The following is a 21,689-nucleotide window of genomic DNA, read 5'->3' on the forward strand; positions in this document are numbered from 1 at the left end:
ATGAGATTTTTTACTGTAATTGTATTTTCTTCATAATTTATTCATTATATGTTTGAACAATTATTTTCTTGAGATTGTACAATACATGTAAAATTTGTTATTTTTTTTAACACATTGGCTGTTTCTCACCAAGGCAGGGTAGCCCAAAAAGAAAGAAAAAAAAAAAACACTGTCTTTGCAGAGGCACTCAGATATGACAGTTTAGATGTCCCTTTAAACTGTATATATCCCAGACCCCTCCTTTAAAGTGCAGGCATTGTACTTCCCATTTCCAGGACTCAAGTCTGGCTAACCAGTTTCCCTGAATCCCTTCACAAAATATTGCCCCGCTCACACTCAACAGCTTGTCAAGTTCCAGTAACCATTTGTCTCCACTCCCATCTAACACGCTCACACATTTCTGCACACATGCCAAGCCCCTTGCACACAAAACCTTCTTTACTTTCCCCTCTCTCCATCCTTTCCTAGGATGACCCCTACTCTGCTTTCCCTCTACTACAGATTTATATACCCTCCAAGTCATCCTAATTTCAATCTCTCTAAATGACCAAACTATTTTTACATCACGGTAGTAGTTAGCCATGATATTGATCATCAGGTTTCCCTGATATCTCTTCTTCATGATAGTTATGTCTTGGTGAAAGTGTTCACTTCAGGGTTCTGTTTCAATGAAACTATAAGTGTTGGAACAAAACTAGGTTTAGATTTAAATTCTAAGCCCCAAAATTAGTTATAAGCATACAGTATGCTTTTAAACATGAACTGAAGCCATTGTTTGCCAGTGTAATTTTCAAGGAAAAATTTAAATTGTGACAAAGAAATGGTACAATAATTTTAATTAAAAAGAGTAAACTTGGTTTTGAGGATTGTTTTGAAATGCCCAAGACATGATGTTCTCCATGTTAGTGTACTGATAAATAATAAGATTTGGTAATCCCCATACATTTGATTTAATATTTTTACCTCCCTTTCCTCTGTCAGGTAGCAATCATGGGATCGCGTGATCAGATGTGCGTTCACCCAGAAGTCTCTAAGGAAGGTAATAATAACCTCAAGGTCCACATGTGCCAGTCTAAGGTTAAATCTAAGACCTGCTACTTTAACACTCAGGTATGTTCCTGATTTAGATTCATGTATTTTTTAAGTTTTTCTGATGATCTTAGATCTATTGTCAACAAATAAGGTTCATATATTATTTGACTTAATCCCTACAGCTTGTCTGTATATTTTCTCATCATACTAAATAAAGAGATATCTAGTTTTCCTAGTTGCCTACTTATATTATATATACAAGATGAAGGTACCATCATTAATGCTAATATCAAACCAGTTAAGGAGCCTTGGTAACCAATGTAAAGAATTACTTCACAGACCCTCCAGTACTGATTGGTTATCATCATAATACAATAATATGAATACAGTTATATTTCTAAGCTTACAGCAGTGCCTAATTTAAAATAAAAATTTTCAACTACAGTTTTACCTTGGGATACGAACTTAATTCGTTCCAGAAGGCTGTTTGAGTGCCGATACCGAACGAATTTGTTCTCATAAGGAATAACGTAAATTAGATTAATCCGTTTCAAACCCCCAAAAATGCACCTACAAAAGCACTTACATAAATACACTTACATAATTGTTCGAGTTTTGAGCGGTTCATATCCCAAGGTACCACTGTATTTATAAATTGATGATATTTTCAATGTTTATTTTATATTTGACATTCTTGTGGTTGTTTACAGAAAAATCCTAGGGATGGTGATTTAATTTCTCCTGAAACATTTACAATTATGCAGTGCAATAAATATTTTGAAAGGAAATTATTTTAATTCCTCTTATGAAGTGTAGTATGCTACTGTATTTTCTCTTTGCTATTTTTTATAAATTGCAGTATTTGCAGAAATGCTTTACAATGAAAGAATATTGTTGAAATTTTAACTCTTCAGGTTGAAGCAAAAAGAGATGAGCCCGAGCTACGTCAGAAAGTACTTGATCTTGAAGACTTGGTCAAGTTTGGCAAGAAGAAATCTTTCTGCCCATACTACATGGCACGAGAACTGAAACAGGATGCAGACATCATCTTCTTGCCTTATAATTACTTGCTTGACCCCAAGAGCCGTAAGGCACATGGCATTGAGCTTCAGGTCTGAATTTAAAATCTTTCTTTCTTTCAACACACAGGCTGTATATAATCTATATACATAAATTATTTATTTTTTATTTTTATTATCACACCGGCCGATTCCCACCAAGGCAGGGTGGCCCGAAAAAGAAAAACTTTCACCATCATTCACTCCATCACTGTCTTGCCAGAAGGGTGCTTTACACTACAGTTTTTAAACTGCAACATTAACACCCCTCCTTCAGAGTGCAGGCACTGTACTTCCCATCTCCAGGACTCAAGTCCGGCCTGCCGGTTTCCCTGAATCCCTTCATAAATGTTACTTTGCTCACACTCCAACAGCACGTCAAGTATTAAAAACCATTTGTCTCCATTCACTCCTATCAAACACGCTCACGCATGCCTGCTGGAAGTCCAAGCCCCTCGCACACAAAACCTCCTTTACCCCCTCCCTCCAACCCTTCCTAGGCCGACCCCTACCCCGCCTTCCTTCCACTACAGACTGATACACTCTTGAAGTCATTCTGTTTCGCTCCATTCTCTCTACATGTCCGAACCACCTCAACAACCCTTCCTCAGCCCTCTGGACAACAGTTTTGGTAATCCCGCACCTCCTCCTAACTTCCAAACTACGAATTCTCTGCATTATATTCACACCACACATTGCCCTCAGACATGACATCTCCACTGCCTCCAGCCTTCTCCTCGCTGCAACATTCATCACCCACGCTTCACACCCATATAAGAGCGTTGGTAAAACTATACTCACATACATTCCCCTCTTTGCCTCCAAGGACAAAGTTCTTTGTCTCCACAGACTCCTAAGTGCACCACTCACTCTTTTTCCCTCATCAATTCTATGATTCACCTCATCTTTCATAGACCCATCTGCTGACACGTCCACTCCCAAATATCTGAATACGTTCACCTCCTCCATACTCTCTCCCTCCAATCTGATATTCAATCTTTCATCACCTAATCTTTTTGTTATCCTCATAACCTTACTCTTTCCTGTATTCACCTTTAATTTTCTTCTTTTGCACACCCTACCAAATTCATCCACCAATCTCTGCAACTTCTCTTCAGAATCTCCCAAGAGCACAGTGTCATCAGCAAAGAGCAGCTGTGACAACTCCCACTTTGTGTGTGATTCTTTATCTTTTAACTCCACGCCTCTTGCCAAGACCCTCGCATTTACTTCTCTTACAACCCCATCTATAAATATATTAAACAACCACGGTGACATCACACATCCTTGTCTAAGGCCTACTTTTACTGGGAAAAAATTTCCCTCTTTCCTACATACTCTAACTTGAGCCTCACTATCCTCGTAAAAACTCTTCACTGCTTTCAGTAACCTACCTCCTACACCATACACTTGCAACATCTGCCACATTGCCCCCCTATCCACCCTGTCATACGCCTTTTCCAAATCCATAAATGCCACAAAGACCTCTTTAGCCTTATCTAAATACTGTTCACTTATATGTTTCACTGTAAACACCTGGTCCACACACCCCCTACCTTTCCTAAAGCCTCCTTGTTCATCTGCTATCCTATTCTCCGTCTTACTCTTAATTCTTTCAATTATAACTCTACCATACACTTTACCAGGTACACTCAACAGACTTATCCCCCTATAATTTTTGCACTCTCTTTTATCCCCTTTGCCTTTATACAAAGGAACTATGCATGCTCTCTGCCAATCCCTAGGTACCTTACCTTCTTCCATACATTTATTAAATAATTGCACCAACCACTCCAAAACTATATCCCCACCTGCTTTTAACATTTCTATCTTTATCCCATCAATCCCGGCTGCCTTACCCCCTTTCATTTTACCTACTGCCTCACGAACTTCCCCCACACTCACAACTGGCTCTTCCTCACTCCTACAAGATGTTATTCCTCCTTGCCCTATACACGAAATCACAGCTTCCCTATCTTCATCAACATTTAACAATTCCTCAAAATATTCCTTCCATCTTCCCAATACCTCTAACTCTCCATTTAATAACTCTCCTCTCCTATTTTTAACTGACAAATCCATTTGTTCTCTAGGCTTTCTTAACTTGTTAATCTCACTCCAAAACTTTTTCTTATTTTCAACAAAATTTGTTGATAACATCTCACCCACTCTCTCATTTGCTCTCTTTTTACATTGCTTCACCACTCTCTTAACTTCTCTCTTTTTCTCCATATACTCTTCCCTCCTTGCATCACTTCTACTTTGTAAAAACTTCTCATATGCTAACTTTTTCTCCCTTACTACTCTCTTTACATCATCATTCCACCAATCGCTCCTCTTCCCTCCTGCACCCACTTTCCTGTAACCACAAACTTCTGCTGAACACTCTAACACTACATTTTTAAACCTACCCCATACCTCTTCGACCCCATTGCCTATGCTCTCATTAGCCCATCTATCCTCCAATAGCTGTTTATATCTTACCCTAACTGCCTCCTCTTTTAGTTTATAAACCTTCACCTCTCTCTATTATTGTTATTTTCATATAGTCGGACTTGAGTCCTGGAAATGGAAAGTACAATGCCTGCACTTTAAAGGAGGGGTTTGGGATATTGGCAGTTTAGAGGGATATGTTGTGTATCTTTATACGTATATGCTTTTAAACTGTTGTATTCTGAGCACCTCTGCAAAAGCAGTGATAATGTGTGAGTGTGGTGAAAGTGTTGAATGATGATGAAAGTATTTTCTTTTTGGGGATTTTCTTTCTTTTTTGGGTCATCCTGCCTCGGTGGGAGACGACCGACTTGTTGAAAAAGAACAAAAAAAAACATAAATTATACATCACAGGGCATTCAGAATGTTCGTCGATAAGGTCAGAGACTCTTCCATGTTTTAGTACTCTTATGGATAGGTTCACAATGATCCTCAGAGTATCCCACTGGCCTGACCAAGACTAAACTGAAAATCAAATGTGGTAACTCTTCTGTCATATCCTTTCCTACATACCATTACTGTATACTACAAACAAAGGGAGTAACATATCAGGATGCCCATTCAGGAAAACCTAATCTTTAAATCCTAACATTAGTAATTCTCTATAGGGATGATTAGATTCCTGAAGTATCAGCTTGATTATGAAAAGTTCCTTAACCCTTTCATTGGCTATGCCATAGTACTACAGCTTTGAGGTCACTGTCCATGCTATAGTACTATGCCATGAGCTCAGCTCACTCAGATAAGCTGTGAGCAGTAAATTTGGGCCTAGATATGAGAGAATGGGTCTATGTGGTAAGGGTGCAGGGTGCACAATATAAAAAAATCCTGCAGCACACAATGCATAATGAGAAAAATAACTGTGTCCATGTTTTTTGGTTTAAAACAGTGACTGTGGTTTTTTATGGTTGTATTCTCAGTTTCTTGGTCTCATTTGATAGAATGGAAGATATATTATAGAAGTAGGTTGATTTTAATGGTTTCAGAACTGAAAATAGCTTGAAATTGAGCTCAGAGTAGTAGAAGTGTTTGATTTTTGCCAATATTCAAGAGTAAACAAATCATGTTGCTCATCCAATACATGCCCGACTGGTGGGTCTAATATGCGTTCATGAATGCACTGATATTATTTATATAATTTTTACAATATTGCATAACAATAAATCTTCTATTTTTTTGTGAATAAAAATTGTGTTGAATAAAAAATAAAAATGGAATAATGTATAAAACTTGGAAACATAACTAATGAACAGAGGAAATGTTATTTTAGTGCCAAGAATGCCTGCATTGTTTATTCTGGACCCTACTTTGAAATTTGTGAAATTGGCCAAATTATCAATTTCTGATCACTTTAGTTGTATAACCCTTGTCAATTTAGCTCTTTCTTTGATTATAATAATATAATAATCTGATCACTTTATTGGGTAGTTGAAATATAGTTGATTGGGTGATTTCTTGTGCTCAGTCGATGAATTGGAAGACATACTAATGAAATAGCTAAGAATTTAGTCAACTGGTACAATGTAATTGGCCTAAAATAGGACTCAAAATGGGCAAAATCGCCAATGCGTAAATATCGCTGACAGCAAAATTCACAAAAGTGTAATTTCGTCAGTTTTCCATCAAATTTCATACTTTTTGTTTTGTTACCTTCCGAAAAACATTCTCTACCATTTCATAAGAAAAAATAATAAATTATTTTTTTTTTTAAATTCTTGGACAGTGTGGACAAGTGTCAGATTGGGGGTCTGGACAATGAAAGGGTTAAGATATTACAAATGCATTTCTCCTGTTTCTGTGTTTGTTTTTTTTGTGTGTGTGTTTGCAGTGGTCAAGATTTTTCTGGCTAGCTTAAGTCAGAAAAATCTTGTACAGGTTAGCCATCACTGATCCGGCAGCATTGGGACCTGTAGGGTGCCGGATTAGTGATTTTGCCAGATTACAGAGTGGTTAGGTTAGAATACACATAACCCAACGGCAATATTTATGCATTGGCGATTTCACCCAATTTATGCCCTATTTTTGGCCCATTCCATTGTTCCAGTCTACCAAACTCATAGCTATTTTGCTAGTATTCCTTCTATTCTGTCAACTGAGTACAAGAAACTGCCCAGTCACCTCTTTCAGCTACCCAATAAAGTGGTCAGAAATTGGTAATTTGGCCAATTTTGCACAAATTTCCAAAGATGCCAGTTTCAAAATAGGGTCCAGAATAAACAATGCAGACACTTCTAGCACTAAAATAACATTTTCTATGTTCATTAGTTACATCTCCAGGCCCTTCTTATATTATGCTTGCTTTCCATTTTTAACTTTTATTCACACAAACATAAAAGATTTACTGTTATGAAGACTACTGCATTATTGTAATAATTGTATAAATAATGTCAACCCATTCATGAGTGTCTATTAGACCTGCCCGTTGGACACGTATTGGACAGTGATGTCATTTGTTTACTCTGGAACATCGGCAAAAATCGAACATTTCTGTTACTTTGAGCTCAATTTTAGGATACTTTCTAGCATGAAACCAATCAAAATTATATCTATTTCTGTAAAGTATCTTCTGTTCTATTGAATGAGACCAAAAAAACGAGAATACACCATGCAAACCATGTGAAAATACACTGTAAAGTTGGGTTTACACCATAAACACGGTCGCAGTTTTTTCCCTCACTATGCACCGCGTGCTCAGGATTTTTTTATGTAGTGCACACTTACCACACAGACCTATTCTCTCAAATGTAGGCCCAAATTTACTGGTCACAGCTTATCTCGTTGAGCTGAGCTCATGGCGACTGACAGTGGCTTCAAGCCACCTTATCTTTTATGAACAATGCGCGGTGTAGGTACTTTACACAGTGAGAAACATCTCTTTTATTTGTTGGAACCATGGCTAGGGCTAAAAGTGAGCAGGTTTTAACAGTAAATGGAGAAAAAGAAATTGGAATGACTTATGCAGCAATTAGCGCTGCCAAACAGTAGTGGCAGGTTGGTGTGGCGATGCCGGAAATTTGAAGTTATGCTAGCCGAAATTAGTACCAGATTACTGATGGAACCGGATTACTGATTGCTGGATTAGTGATGGCAACCTGTACCTCATGATGAAGGGCCTTGTCCAGGGTTTGTATGAGATATCCTCTGGTCTCATCAACATTGTCATATCTATTTATCAGCTTGTTTATTATTAATCATCCATATCACTGTTTGAGAGCTTCCTGTCTTCTTGCTCTCCTGTTGGAGTGTTCTTCATAAGGTTTTCAGTTGCTTGTTTTCATGATTTTGAGTACTTGTGGTAGGATTCCTATAGTGATTTATGAAACCTAAATCCATACTCATTTTGAAACATGAGAAACTATTTTCTGTGGAGGGTTACATGTTCATTGGTGTCTGTTATCTACTTTTGCCAGCTGTTCCTTACCAGACACACCTGCACTCCACTGGGTTAGCAGGGGAGTGCAGATGTGTATGTACATAACAAAATGTGCACAGAAGGTTAACTGAGTAAAAATGATCTTAGAGCTCTTACTACAGCTATAAAAGTTATACAGACATGTTGCATTTTCAAAACACAGAAGAATTTTTCATACTTCAAAATGTTATGCTGTAGTGTACTATTAATTGATGCCACAGGGCAGTGAGATTTTCTTACAAGTATTTGAAACCTTGTCTTCATCCTAAATCTTTTTAACTTATTTTTTATGTAAAAATAGATTGTGAATATTTTTATGTACCTGGTTCCTTAATCAATATAAAATCTAAAGACCAGAGTTTTATTTTTTATTTTCTGTCATTATAATATTTGCTAAGAAATTTAAAGATATTAATTAGGGCATTATTTACAGGGTAATATTATCATATTTGATGAAGCCCATAATGTGGAAAAAGTTTGTGAAGAAGCTGCATCTCTTCAAATACGCTCTACAGATTTGGCTCTTTGCATTGATGAAGTTACTCAGGTAAGTGCAAGACTGCTTTAACCCCTTCAGGGTCCAAGGCCCAAATCTGAAGTGGTGCCCCAGTGTCCAAGAATTTTAAAAAAAAAATTTGTTATTTTTTCTTATGAAATGGTAGAGAATCTTTTTGTGAAGGTAATAAAACAAAAAGTACGAAATTTGATGGAAAATTGACGAAATTATGCTCTCGCGAATTTTGATGTGTCAGCGATATTTACGAATCGGCGATTTTGCCGACTTTGACTCCCATTTTAGGCCAATTACATTATTCCAGTCAGCTAAATTCTTAGCTATTTCACTAGTATTACTTCTATTCTATCGATTGAGCACAAGAAATCGCCAAGTCAACTGTTTCAACTACAAATTAAAGTGATCGGAAATTGTTAATTTGGCCAATTTAACACAAAGTTCAAAATATTCCAATTTCAAAATAGGGTCCAGAATAAACAATGTAGGTATTCCTGGAACTAAACTAACATTTCCTCTGTTCATTAGTTATGTTTTGAGGCTTTACAAATAAATTCCATTTTTATTTTTTATTCACACCAAAAAATAGAAGATTTACTGTTATGCAATACTGTAATAATTGTATAAATATCATCACCATATTTGTGAATGCATATTAGACCCACCAGCTGGCGTGTATTAGACGTGTGAGGTCGTTTGTTTACTCTTGAATATCGGCAAAAATTTAACATTTCTGCTACTTTGAGCTCAGTTTCAAGCCATTTCCAGTGCGAAAACCAATCAAAATCATCTCTATTTCTGTAATATGTCTTCCATTCTATCAAATGAGACCAAGAAATCGCAAATAGAACTATAAAAAACATACGAAAAAACACTGCAAAGTCGCTGTTTTAATCGAAAAATCATGATTTCAGTTTTTTTCTCTCATTATACACAGCGTGCTGCAGGATCTGTTTTATGTGGTGCACACATACCACATATATGTATTCTCTCATATCTAGGCCCAAATGTACCACTCACAGTTTATCAGAGTGAGCTGAGCTCATGACGTAGATCTACGGTTTGGACCCTGAACGTAAAGCCGTAGATCTACGGGACAGACCCTCAAAGGGTTAAGTGTACAGCCTGACTGAAAGAAATTGCTATTTTTGATGCCCAAAGTGACAATTATATATTTAAAAAAAATTCTGTGCTCATTATTTATTTTAATATATGACAATGGTATATGGTTAATTATGAATGTTTACAAATGCTGTAGTCTGTGATATTCATCACATACTGAAAATTTAAAAAAGTGATAAAAAACATTTCCTAATTCATATTGAGCGCTCATTAAGATAGTAATTCTTGAATTTGCTTAAATAATTTGAAAATAAACTTGCTGAAGTAATGACTACTTTGTAACTTTTATTTTATTATAGTGAATGGGGGTATAATACACTCCACTCAGGCAGTGGAAAATATCTGTTATGCAGCCACAATGCTTCATGAAGAACTAATATACCTTAGCTCTTGATGAAGCCCCTCAAGAGAGGTTCCTTGATGCTGGTGAGGGGCTATTGATCTAGGGAATTGGATCTGTGTTCTGGTCCCCTGAATTGAGCCTGAATACCTTCCATCCCTTTCCCCCACAAGCACTGTATAATCCTATGGGTTTAGTGCTCCCCCATAATTATAATAATAATAATTTTGATAAAGCATTGTGGTTTCACAGGCCTTACTTTAGTGGCCCTTTTGTGAATGCTGCATAAAAACCACAATATCAGTGATGGACCCTTTCAATGACCAGGATTTAAGAAGGAAGTCCTGAGGTTGTCTCTTAATTCAAATGAATTCAGAAGAATATATAGAGGAAGTGGATGGAGAATTTTGAAATAGGATGTATAACTGACTGACTTCAGTTATTCATTTGGAAACTACTCAGATAACATTGGCTAGGCTATGTACCCAAATTTAGTGTATGCATTATTCCAACAACTGATTACCTTTGTCTTAATTGTATAGGCAGTCCCTGCTAAATAAAAAGTTGCAGTCCTCAACAACAGTTTAGGAAGTAAATCATATTTTTTCCCATTGACTAAACAGGTTCTAAAATTTGTTAGCAAATAATACAAGCTTTCCTTCAATATATTCTTAACATTTTACATTTTTTTTATATCATGAGACTGTTTCTTTAAGGATGACATATTTTTTGAAAGAAATAGGTGTCACATGTGTGACACCTATTGTATTGTAATGTCACTTAAAATATTTATATTTATATTTAATTTTTCAGGTAATGAAGAAGCTTCAGGACATAAGTGAAGGTTCAGATATTGCAGCTAATGCCTCCAGTCAGGGCTTACCGGACGATTTCAGTCCAGATGATCTTTATACGTTGAAAGCACTCTTCTTGGAATTAGAAAAGGTAGATGTAAGATTTATTGTACTCTTTGTTAAGGATTGATGGGTAGGTATTGCATATAGTTTCTCACTGACATTAAGATTCTCTTCCTAGGATAGATATATATACTATACTACATACTTTTTTATTTTTTTTTTTCAACAAACCGGCCGTATCCCACCAAGGCAGGGTGGCCCAAAAAGAAAAACGAAAGTTTCTCTTTTTAAATTTAGTAATTCATGCGGGAGAAGGGGTTACTAGCCCCTTGCTCCCGGCATTTTAGTCGCCTCTTACAACACACATGGCTTACGGAGGAAGAATTCTGTTCCACTTCCCCATGGAGATAAGAGGAAATAAACAAGAACAAGAACTAGAAAGAAAATAGAAGAAAACCCAGAGGGGTGTGTATATATATGCTTGTACATGTATGTGTAGTGTGACCTAAGTGTAAGTAGAAGTAGCAAGACGTACCTGAAATCTTGCATGTTTATGAGACAGAAAAAAGGACACCAGCAATCCTACCATCATGTAAAACAATTACAGGCTTTCGTTTTTTACTATATACAGTGGACCCCCGACTTACAATATTAATTCATTCCAGAAGTCTGTTCGGGTGGCGTTACCGAACGAATTTGTTCCCATAAGGAATACACGTACAAAAATACACTTACATAATTGTTCGAGTTGGGAGCTGATCGTAAGGCGGGGGTCCACTGTACTTATAAATAGTTTTTTTTACCCACCTTCCTTTTCTTTCTATATAATATCATCTTTGGAGTGATTGTTGTCATTGATTGAAATTTACTACACCTGTATATTTTTATAAAAATAAAAAATGTATTGTAATAGGATAGTTTAGACCCCTGGTGACAAGCTATAGTGCAGGCTTTTGTTTAGTTGTAGATACTGAAGTTCTTTCTCGGGTCCTTAACCCTTTCAGGGTCCGTCCCGTAGATCTACGGCTTCACGTTGAGTGTCCAAACCGTAGATCTACGCCAAAATTCTAGTGCCGTCAAATTTAGCGTGAAAGCGCTCATAGGCCTACATGTGAGAGAACGGGTCTGCGTGGTGGGTGTGCGCCATAAACAGAAAATCTAGGCACCCGCATAGCATTGTGGGAACGCCGGCTCAGTTACCCTTGTTCACCATGCCTCGTCGCAAGTCAGCTCTCACTCCCCGGAAAATTGGGACTCTCCTCTTCCTATCTGATAGTTCTGACACTGATGGAAGTGGAAATGAAGATGAATTCTATGGCTTTGATCAGTTAGTGACCAAAAGGAATGACCAGGATATCGATAATAGTGCAGAAAACCCTGACGATCCTCAACCTTCTACCTCTGGTGTGGGCACTCGTGACTCACGATCGGTTGTGCCTCAACGCAAGAGAAAACTAATATTTTCGCGTGGCCAGGCCTCTGACTTCAGTAATGATGGTGATAGTGACGTGGATTGTGATTTTATTGTGCATGACGATCATTCAAGTAGTGATAGTGAGGAATCATATTCACCAGTGAAGCGTCGGTATGTATGCCGCCGCATGCGCTCGGGTAGTGTACCCTATGCTGTGCCCAGGGGACGGAGTACATCCCGGAGTACATCCCGTGGCCCTACACCAGGTTTAGATAGTGATAGTAAGGATGATGTGGCTACACTTGGCATGGATAGACCACAGGCATCAGTAGATGGTGGTAGTGGTGATGGTAGTGGCACCACCATGCGTGACTCACCAGCCCAGGCTGGGACCCACGCTGCTGACTCGTCAGTTCAAGGACAAAGCGGAGCATCAGCCACCAGCCCACCACAATCACAACCACAACCACCTGCACAACCAGCCTATGATGTCCAGTATCCACCAGCAAAATGTATCTGGGATTGGCAGCAAAATCCCAATTTTGTTCCTAAGCCCCATCACTTAGATGACTCTCAAAGTAGAATTCTACCTGCTTGTCCCCTTGGAACCATGGCCAATGAACTGGAATTCTTTGAATTATTCTTTGACCAGCCATTGATGGAAACTATTGTCAGGGAAAGTAATAAGTATTTTGAGTACACCATGGCAAATACGATCATATCACCACAGTCAAGACTACACAGGTGGAAAGAGACGACTGTTGCAGAAATGTATTTGCTTTTTGCAACAATAATGCTTATGCCTCATGTCTATAAGCATAATATAAAAGCATACTGGTCCACAGATCGGCTAATTTCTACCCCGGTCTTCAGTGAAATCATCCCAGTGAACAGGTTTATCTTACTGTTACGTACGTTGCACTTCTCTGACAAAACCAGGCCTGACAGAAGTGACAGGTTATACAAGATTAGAAATGTTTTTATGTATCTCAAACAAAAGTTCAGCATATACTTTTATCCATTCAAGAATCTTGTAATTGACGAGTCTTTGATTTTGTTCAAAGGTAGACTGTCATTCAAGCAGTATATACCGAGCAAGAGGAAATGCTTTGGTATAAAACTGTTTGTACTCTGTGACTGTGACAATGGCCTGGTGTTGGATATTGTTGTATACACGGGAAGTAAAACATTGAAAGATACCAAGATGTTATTGGGTATCTCAGGTGACGTAGTGAGAAACATGATGGCACCTTATCTTGGTAAGCGGCACACATTATGTACCGATAACTGGTACACAAGCCCATTACTCAGTGATTTCATGCGAGTGAACAAGATAGATGTGTGTGGCACAGTGCGTTCTAATCGTAAACATATGCCCAGGCTCAACGCAGGTGCTCATGGTGATGACGTGCAGGTGTTTACTGCCAATGACATCATGGCATTACGGTGGCATGACAAATGAGATGTCACATTGTTGACAACCATTCACCGTAATGAAATGCAAGACAGTGGCAAAGTTGATCGAGTGACTAATGAACGTATTCGAAAACCAGTGACAGTGATTGATTATACACAAAACATGCGCTTGGTTGACAAATGTGACATGCAGATTGGTTTTGTTGATTGTGTTCGTAAGAGTTACAAGTGGTACATGAAACTTTTCTTCCATCTCATGGACTTTTCAATGCTCAATGCATATAATATGTACCAAATAAAGACTGGCAACAGACCACCGTATGGTGAATTTTGTTTGTCTGTTGTCAGTCAACTCATAATGAAGTACCAGGTAAGAACACCTGCTATACAACAAGGTCCTCGAATTACTCAGGATATACCCAGGCGTTTGAGGAGGGAAGGTGATCATTTCATAATACAGCTTCCTTCAACTCAGAAGAAATTTGCTCAGAAGAGATGCATTGTCTGTGCACAAACAAAACGACGACAACAAAGACGCAAAGACACTCGGTTTATGTGTGAGGAATGTAAGGTGCCTCTGTGCATAGTGCCCTGTTTCAAGGAGTTCCACAAGCTCCAGCAGTTCTAAAACCATGTCCAGTGATTGTAAATATGTAAATATATGATAGAACATTAGTATTATACAAGATTTGTGCATGTTTATTGTAATAAACAACAGTGGTAAACAATAATATGATAATACATTTAGTGCAGTTATTGTGTTCAATACAGTGAGTTTATATATATATACATTATATACAGTATTGGTCTCTCAGGCCCCAAATGTTAGTAGGAAAAGAAAAAAATTGGAAAAGAAAAGAAAAAACTACAAAAACTGCTAAATAAAGTAATGCACGTATGTGGAATTCGTCGATGTTGCCGCCACCACATCATTTTGGACAAACTTCTTGGCACTGTATCTCGGTAAGTACTGATCAGAAATTTTTTTTTGTCTTATTACCTTCACAAAAATATGCTCTTTAATTCTGTAAGAAAAAATAATTTTTTTTTTTTTTTTTTTTTTTTTTTTTTCAAAATTTCTTGGACACTGGAGCACCACTTCAGATTTTGGCCTTGGACCCTGAAGGGGTTAAGGAACAGTGAATATGTGCAGCATAACCATGGTTGATACACTCATTCCATACTGTCATACAGCATGCTGGAGAGTCTCACATAAAATTAGTGTCATACTTATTTGCAGTTTGGAGGGATATGTTATATATCTTTATTTTTTTTTTTTCACAAACCGGCCATATCCCACCAAGGCAGGGTGGCCCAAAAATAAAAACAAAAGTTTCTCTTTTTAAATTTAGTAATTTATACGGGAGAAGGGGTTACTAGCCCCTTGCTCCAGGCATTTTAGTCGCCTCTTACAACACGCATGGCTTACGGAGGAAGAATTCTGTTCCACTTCCCCATGGAGATGAGAGGAAATAAACAAGAACTAGAAAGAAAATAGAAGAAAACCCAGAGGGGTGTGTATATATATGCTTGTATGTACATGTATGTGTAGTGTGACCTAAGTGTAAGTAGAAGTAACAATCTTGCATGTTTATGAGACAGAAAAAAGGACACCAGCAATCCTACCATCGCGTGAAACAATTACAGGCTTTCGTTTTACACTCATTTGGCAAGACGGTAGTACCTCCCTGGGTGGCTGCTGTCTACCAACCTACTACCTAGGATATATCTTTATATATGCTTCTAAACTTGTATCTGGACACCTCTGCAAGGACAGTGATTATGTATGAGTGAGGTGAAAGTGTTGAATGATGATGAAAGTATTTTCTTTATGGGGATTTTCTTTTTGGGTCACCCTGCCTCGGTAGGAGACAGCCGACTTGTTGAAAAAAAAAAATTGTCTATTTTATTTTTATAAAGTTAGTGTTATATACTGTACTGTATAAATGTCTAGTTTCCTAGCCAAATTTTGGAATCTTATGCTATACATAAAGTTATAATGTAATTTTTTTCATAGCCTTGTTTCTGATGATCTCTAGAGAAAACTTCTTTATACAGTGGACCCCCGCATAATGATCACCTCCGAATGCGACCAATTATGTAAGTGTATTTATGTAAGTGCGTTTGTACGTGTATGTTTGGGGGTCTGAAATGGACTAATCTACTTCACAATATTCCTTATGGGAACAAATTCGGTCAGTACTGGCACCTGAACATACTTCTGGAGTGAAAAAATATCGTTAACCGGGGGTCCACTGTATTGACTTCAGAGTTGACGACAGTGATATTCGTAAAACAAATATAATGGCATACCTTCCCTGGATTCATTTGCCACTTGGGCAAATGCTTACCTCTCTGTCACCTTCGCCCTTTATGTGCTGATGCCATCTGCTCTTTCACAGTTACCAACTAGTGTTTATAGATTAAAACCAAGTTTTATTTCTTTCATAAGGGCCCATGGATTGTACTATACTGTAAATTGAGTTAGCTTTACATTTTAGTCTTGAAAATGTAGAGTGAGGAAGAGCTTGTGAAGGGCCTGTGTATTGAGCCTGTTGTCTAAATGACATCTAATGTGACTGATGACTGACTCTTGATGTGTAATATTTGCTTTTTTATTTTTTTATTTTTTATTTTCAAATCCCATTCACAGATGCATTGCTCTTTGTAAGATATATAGAGCTAAGTGTGTTTTGTACAGTAAATGTTGTAGTGTATGGAGCATAGTAGGTCATCTTTGAAAGTCTATATATGTACTTTTTTTTATATTCTTTAGCTTTGATTTTTCTTTCCATTTTTGTTCAGTATTATTTATTCTTAGGTCCATTTTGTTAGCAGTTTTAATTCCATATAATAGTATGTAGAAGATCTTTTCTGCTTTGTGAATTTTTCTTAAAATTTTATTTATTTTTTTACTTTGTTGTTCACTGTTGTTTTAGGTGTTTGCAGGGGGTTAATAAGATAATTGCAGTGTCCTGAGAAAAGAATTTTGGTTTTAAGTATTTTTTAATTATATTTTAGCTCACTGATGAATAGGGGAGGATCACGAATGCTACCTTAAGGGACATAAATGTTTAGTGGGATTGTAGTTGGAATCATCAGCCCAACAGCCCTGTCTCAGATCATTCAAAAGGAAATATTACAGGAATAATTGCTATTATAAACACATAATGAGGTAGGAATAAGTGCATACTGAATGTAAGAAGAGGTAAAATATTTGTCATTTCATATGGTTATGAGACACACAGGAAGTATCACCTTGATTATGAAAAGTTTCTTAAGATATTACACATGCCTCCATTTTTTTTTTTTTTTTTTTTTTTTTTGTTTTGTTTGTGTGTGTGTGTGTGTGTGTGTGTGTGTGTGTGTGTGTGTGTGTGTGTGTGTGTGTGCAAAAACAGTGATAATGTGTGAGTGTGGTGAAAGTGTTGAATGATGATGAAAGTATTTTCTTTTTGGGGATTTTCTTTCTTTTTTGGGTCACCCTGCCTCGGTGGGAGACGGCCGACTTGTTGAAAAAAAAAAATTGTTTTTGTTTGATTTTTTGTGTGTTTGATGAGGTACTAAGTTTCAATTAAAGGGTTTGAGTGACAACTGATTACATAGTGTTTAGGTTCAAAGGAAGGTTGATGTGGTAACATTGTAGTCACTGGCATGTCACAGTAGTAATAGCTTTGTGTTTTCTTCAACACTACCAAGTAGTTATGCATCATTTGCCACTTCTGTCATGTATAAAAAGAGGAAAAATTTAAAATGGAAACAGGATAGCAATTTTTTTTATGCAGAATTGTCATCTACATTTCTGAAGTTAACATTTTGAAATTCAGGCACAGCTTATTAATAAATATGCAGGAAATTATTTATGCATCAATAATTACACCACGTTAAAGATATTATTCTCTCTTACCAGGCTGTAGATGATATAGTTCTCCCAACAGATGGCTCTGGATCTACCTTTCCTGGTAGCTATATGTTTGACCTTCTAGAGAAAGCAGATATTACACACCATAAGAAAGCAATCATTCTGGAAGTCTTGGATAAACTAGTAAGATAGATGTGATTTCTTGTATGTAATTTTGTTACTACTGTATACTAATACCTTAATAGCTACTTATATTCAGTAGAAAATACTGTAAACCACTTAATATTATTTGTAGAAATAAAGAATGTCTTATAGTATATATAGAATACAGTTGATCATTTCTGTTCCAAACATATCAGGGCCAGGAGCTGTCTGCAACAGCCAAGTTCTAATTTGATTTGTAGTTTGAAAGTACCTAATTCCTGTGGTTTGCATATAAAAGAAAAATGCACTATATAAAATGTACTTTTAATTCTCTGTAATAGTTCTATTTAAACAAATCTTTCAACAAACCAGCCATATCTCACTGAGGTAGGGTGACCTAAAAAGAAAAACTAAAGTTTCTCTTTTTAAATTTAGTATATTATACAGGAGAAGGGGGTTACTAGCCTCTTGCTCCTGTTATTAATTGCCTCTTATGACACGCATGGCTTACGGAGGAAGAATTCTGTTTCACTTCCCCATTAAGAACTTAAACAATTTTTTTTTCAACAAGTTGGCTATCTCCCACCAAGGCAGGGTGATCCAAAAAGAAAGAAAATCCCCAAAAAGAAAATACTTTCATCATCATTCAACACTTTCACCTCACTCATACATAATCACTGTTGTTGCAAAGGCACCCAGGTACAACAGTTTAGAAGCATATATAATGATATATAACATATCCCTCCAAACTGCCAATATCCCAAACCCCTCCTTTAAAGTGCAGGCATTGTACTCAAGTCCGGCTATATAAAAATAACCGGTTTCCCTGAATCCCTTCACTAAATATTACCCTGCTCACACTCCAACATTTTTTTTTTTTTTTTAACAAGTCGGCTGTCTCCCATTGAGGCAGGGTGACCCAAAAGGAAAGAAAATCCTCAAAACGAAAATACTTTCATCATCATTCAAAATAGACAGACTGGTTATAAATGACCATAATTTTTAAAGGGGTGGACCGGTAAGCCAGCGGAAGGCCTCGGTCAGATGACCAAAAGCTCCAAAGGTGGGTCATCATCTGACTAAGACCCGCGTCAGGAAACATTTGTCCTGTTTCCTGACGAACCTTACCTAACCTAACTAACCTCATCATTCAACACTTTCACCTCACTCATACATAATCACTCTTTTTTGCAGAGGTGCCCAGATACAACAGTTTAGAAGCATATATAAAGATATATAACATATCCTTCCAAGCTGCCAGTATCCCCAACCCCTCCTTTAAAGTGCAGGCATTGTACTACTCCAACAAATATATACATAAACACTGTATAGTATTTTATACACTTTTTTTTTTAAACAAGTCGGCCGTCTCGCACCAAGGCAGGGTGACCTAAAAAGAAAGAAAATCCCCAAAAAGAAAATACTTTAATCATCATTCAACACTTTCACCTCACTCACACATAATCACTGTTTTTGCAGAGGTGCCCAGAATACAACAGTTTAGAAGCATATATGTATAAAGATACACAACATATCCCACCAAACTGCCACTATCCCGAACCCCTCCTTTAGATTGCAGGCATTGTACTTCCCATTTCCAGGACTCAAGTCCAGCTATATAAAATAACCGGTTTCCCTGAATCCCTTCACTAAATATTACCCTGCTCACACTCCAACAGCTAGTCAGGTCCCAAATACCATTTGTCTCCATTCACTCCTATCGAACACGCTCACACATGCCTGCTGAAAGTCCAAGACCCTCGCCCACCAAACCTTCCTTACCCTTTCCTTCCAACCTTTTCGAAGACGACCCCTACCCCGCCTTCCTTCCCCTGCAGATTTATATGCTCTCCCTGTCATTCTTTAATTTATTAAATGAAAATTTTGTGTTGCAAGAAATAAATTATAACGACTGAAAGTGCAGCAATTTTTGGAAGAAAATAACTTTACCGTATATTAAATAGCTGTAAATCTGTTTGGCAGATTTATTAATTGAAATTCAAATTCTTGACTATTTATAAAGCTTCTTCTTTCAACAAACCAGCCATATCCCACCGAAGCAGGTGACCCAAAAGAAAAACTAAAGTTTCTCTTTTCAACTTTAGTAATGTATACAGGAGAAGGGGTTATTAGTCCCTTGCTCCTGGCATTTTAGTCGCCTCTTATAAAACGCATGGCTTATGGAGGAAGAATTCTGTTTGACTTACCCATGGAGATAAGAGGAAATAAACAAGAACAAGAACTAGTAAGAAAATAGAAGAAAACCCAGAGGGGTGTGTATATATATATGCTTGTACATACATGTGTAGTGTGACCTAAGTGTAAGTAGAAGTAGCAAGACATACCTGAAATCTTGCATGTTTATGAGACAGGAAAAATGCACTAGCAATCCTTCCATCATGTAAAACAATTACAGGCTTTTGTTGTACACTCAGGATGGTAGTATCTCCCTGGGAAGTTGCTGTCTACCAACCTACTAGCTAGGATTTATAAAGCTATACACACATAATGTTTAAAGGGAATCTTTAATAAATAGGGGTTTTCACTCAAAAATTTTTTATATGAAAAAATTAAATATTTTGGCTTATAAATTTTTAAGTTTCAAAAAATGAACATTTAAAATGTACAGTACTGTACTGAAATTTAGAGAAAATCTTTATGTAGTCAAATGATACTAATTAGATTTAAGAAAAAAATAAAGAAACAAAAAAATCAAATTTTGTTTCAGGTATTTTTTATTTTTTATTTTTTTTTGCACAGTTGAGTTTAAATTGTTATAACTGGCACTTATAAAGGTTTTAGTTCAGTAATTAAATTAAACAAATGAGCAAGTTAATTTAGAGAAAGTGGTAAGACAGCAGACCCTTTCCTTTAACCGATGGTCTGGATTACCATAAATTAATTCTGAAGGCTCTCAGGCACTGTGAAATTTGGGGCAAAAAAAAAAAAAATCAACTAGAGATTAATGGTGGTCAACTTTACAAACATTTGAAATCATTGGCATTTTATGGTGAGCTGCTGCTTCTTTATTTACAGATACAGTACTTGACAACGAATAGCGCTTCGCCATTTCAGCGCAAAGGAGCTGGTCTTCAGAAATTTTCTGATTTAATAAAAATAGTTTTCAGCAAAGATGCATTTACTCTACAACACATGGAATTTGTAAAGCAGTGTTACAAGGTAAATTGTAATATGCTTTCAGAATTTTTGAATCTGTATACTCAGTAACTTTGTTTCTTATATTTATAATAATGTACCATGAAAGTAATATTTTGCAATTGTAATAAATTCACTTCATATCTTCACCCAAATTTCTTATGTAGCCATTTAATTTATTTGTCTAAATTTTTGACCTTTATGAACACATTATCTTCCCGAATGTGAAGGGTGTGAGGCATTACAGACCAAGTAAACTAGTATGGACCACTGAAGAGATGTAAGGGGCAAAATTATTGATGTGGTACATATTTAGTAATGACTATTTTGGTTGTCCTCTTCCATATACTGTACATGTTGTATATGGAATTATTAAATTTTTTATTTATTTTTTTTTATTATCACACTGGCCGATTCCCACCAAGGCAGGGTGGCCCGAAAAAGAAAAAATTTCACCATCATTCACTCCATCCCTGTCTTGCCAGAAGGGTGCTTTACACTACAGTTTTTAAACTGCAACATTAACACCCCTCCTTCAGAGTGCAGGCACTGTACTTCCCATCTCCAGGACTCAAGTCTGGCCTGCCGGTTTCCCTGAACCCCTTCATAAATGTTACTTTGCTCACACTCCAACAGCACGTCAAGTATTAAAAACCATTTGTCTCCATTCACTCCTATCAAACACGCTCACGCATACCTGCTGGAAGTCCAAGCCCCTCGCACACAAAACCTCCTTTACCCCCTCCCTCCAACCTTTCCTAGGATGACCCCTACCCCGCCTTCCTTCCACTACAGACTGATACACTCTTGAAGTCACTCTGTTTCGTTCCATTCTCTCTACATGTCCGAACCACCTCAACAACCCTTCCTCA

General features: G+C 37.1%; 1 protein-coding gene across 2 annotated transcripts in view; it reads left to right on the forward strand.

Moving 5' to 3' along the window:
- Rtel1 (Regulator of telomere elongation helicase 1) overlaps nucleotides 1-21,689 on the forward strand; it is a 103,921-nt gene that overhangs the window by 14,303 nt on the left and 67,929 nt on the right. For both annotated transcript variants that reach the window (XM_070084893.1, XM_070084894.1), the window contains exons 5-10: nucleotides 982-1,110; nucleotides 1,947-2,144; nucleotides 8,429-8,542; nucleotides 10,782-10,913; nucleotides 17,566-17,700; nucleotides 20,698-20,841. In XM_070084893.1, coding sequence (XP_069940994.1) covers nucleotides 982-1,110; nucleotides 1,947-2,144; nucleotides 8,429-8,542; nucleotides 10,782-10,913; nucleotides 17,566-17,700; nucleotides 20,698-20,841 — 852 coding nt within the window. The remainder of the gene's footprint in view (nucleotides 1-981; nucleotides 1,111-1,946; nucleotides 2,145-8,428; nucleotides 8,543-10,781; nucleotides 10,914-17,565; nucleotides 17,701-20,697; nucleotides 20,842-21,689) is intronic.

This window comes from Cherax quadricarinatus, chromosome 14 (genome assembly GCF_038502225.1).
Source record: "Cherax quadricarinatus isolate ZL_2023a chromosome 14, ASM3850222v1, whole genome shotgun sequence".
NCBI classification, from domain to species: domain Eukaryota; kingdom Metazoa; phylum Arthropoda; class Malacostraca; order Decapoda; family Parastacidae; genus Cherax; species Cherax quadricarinatus.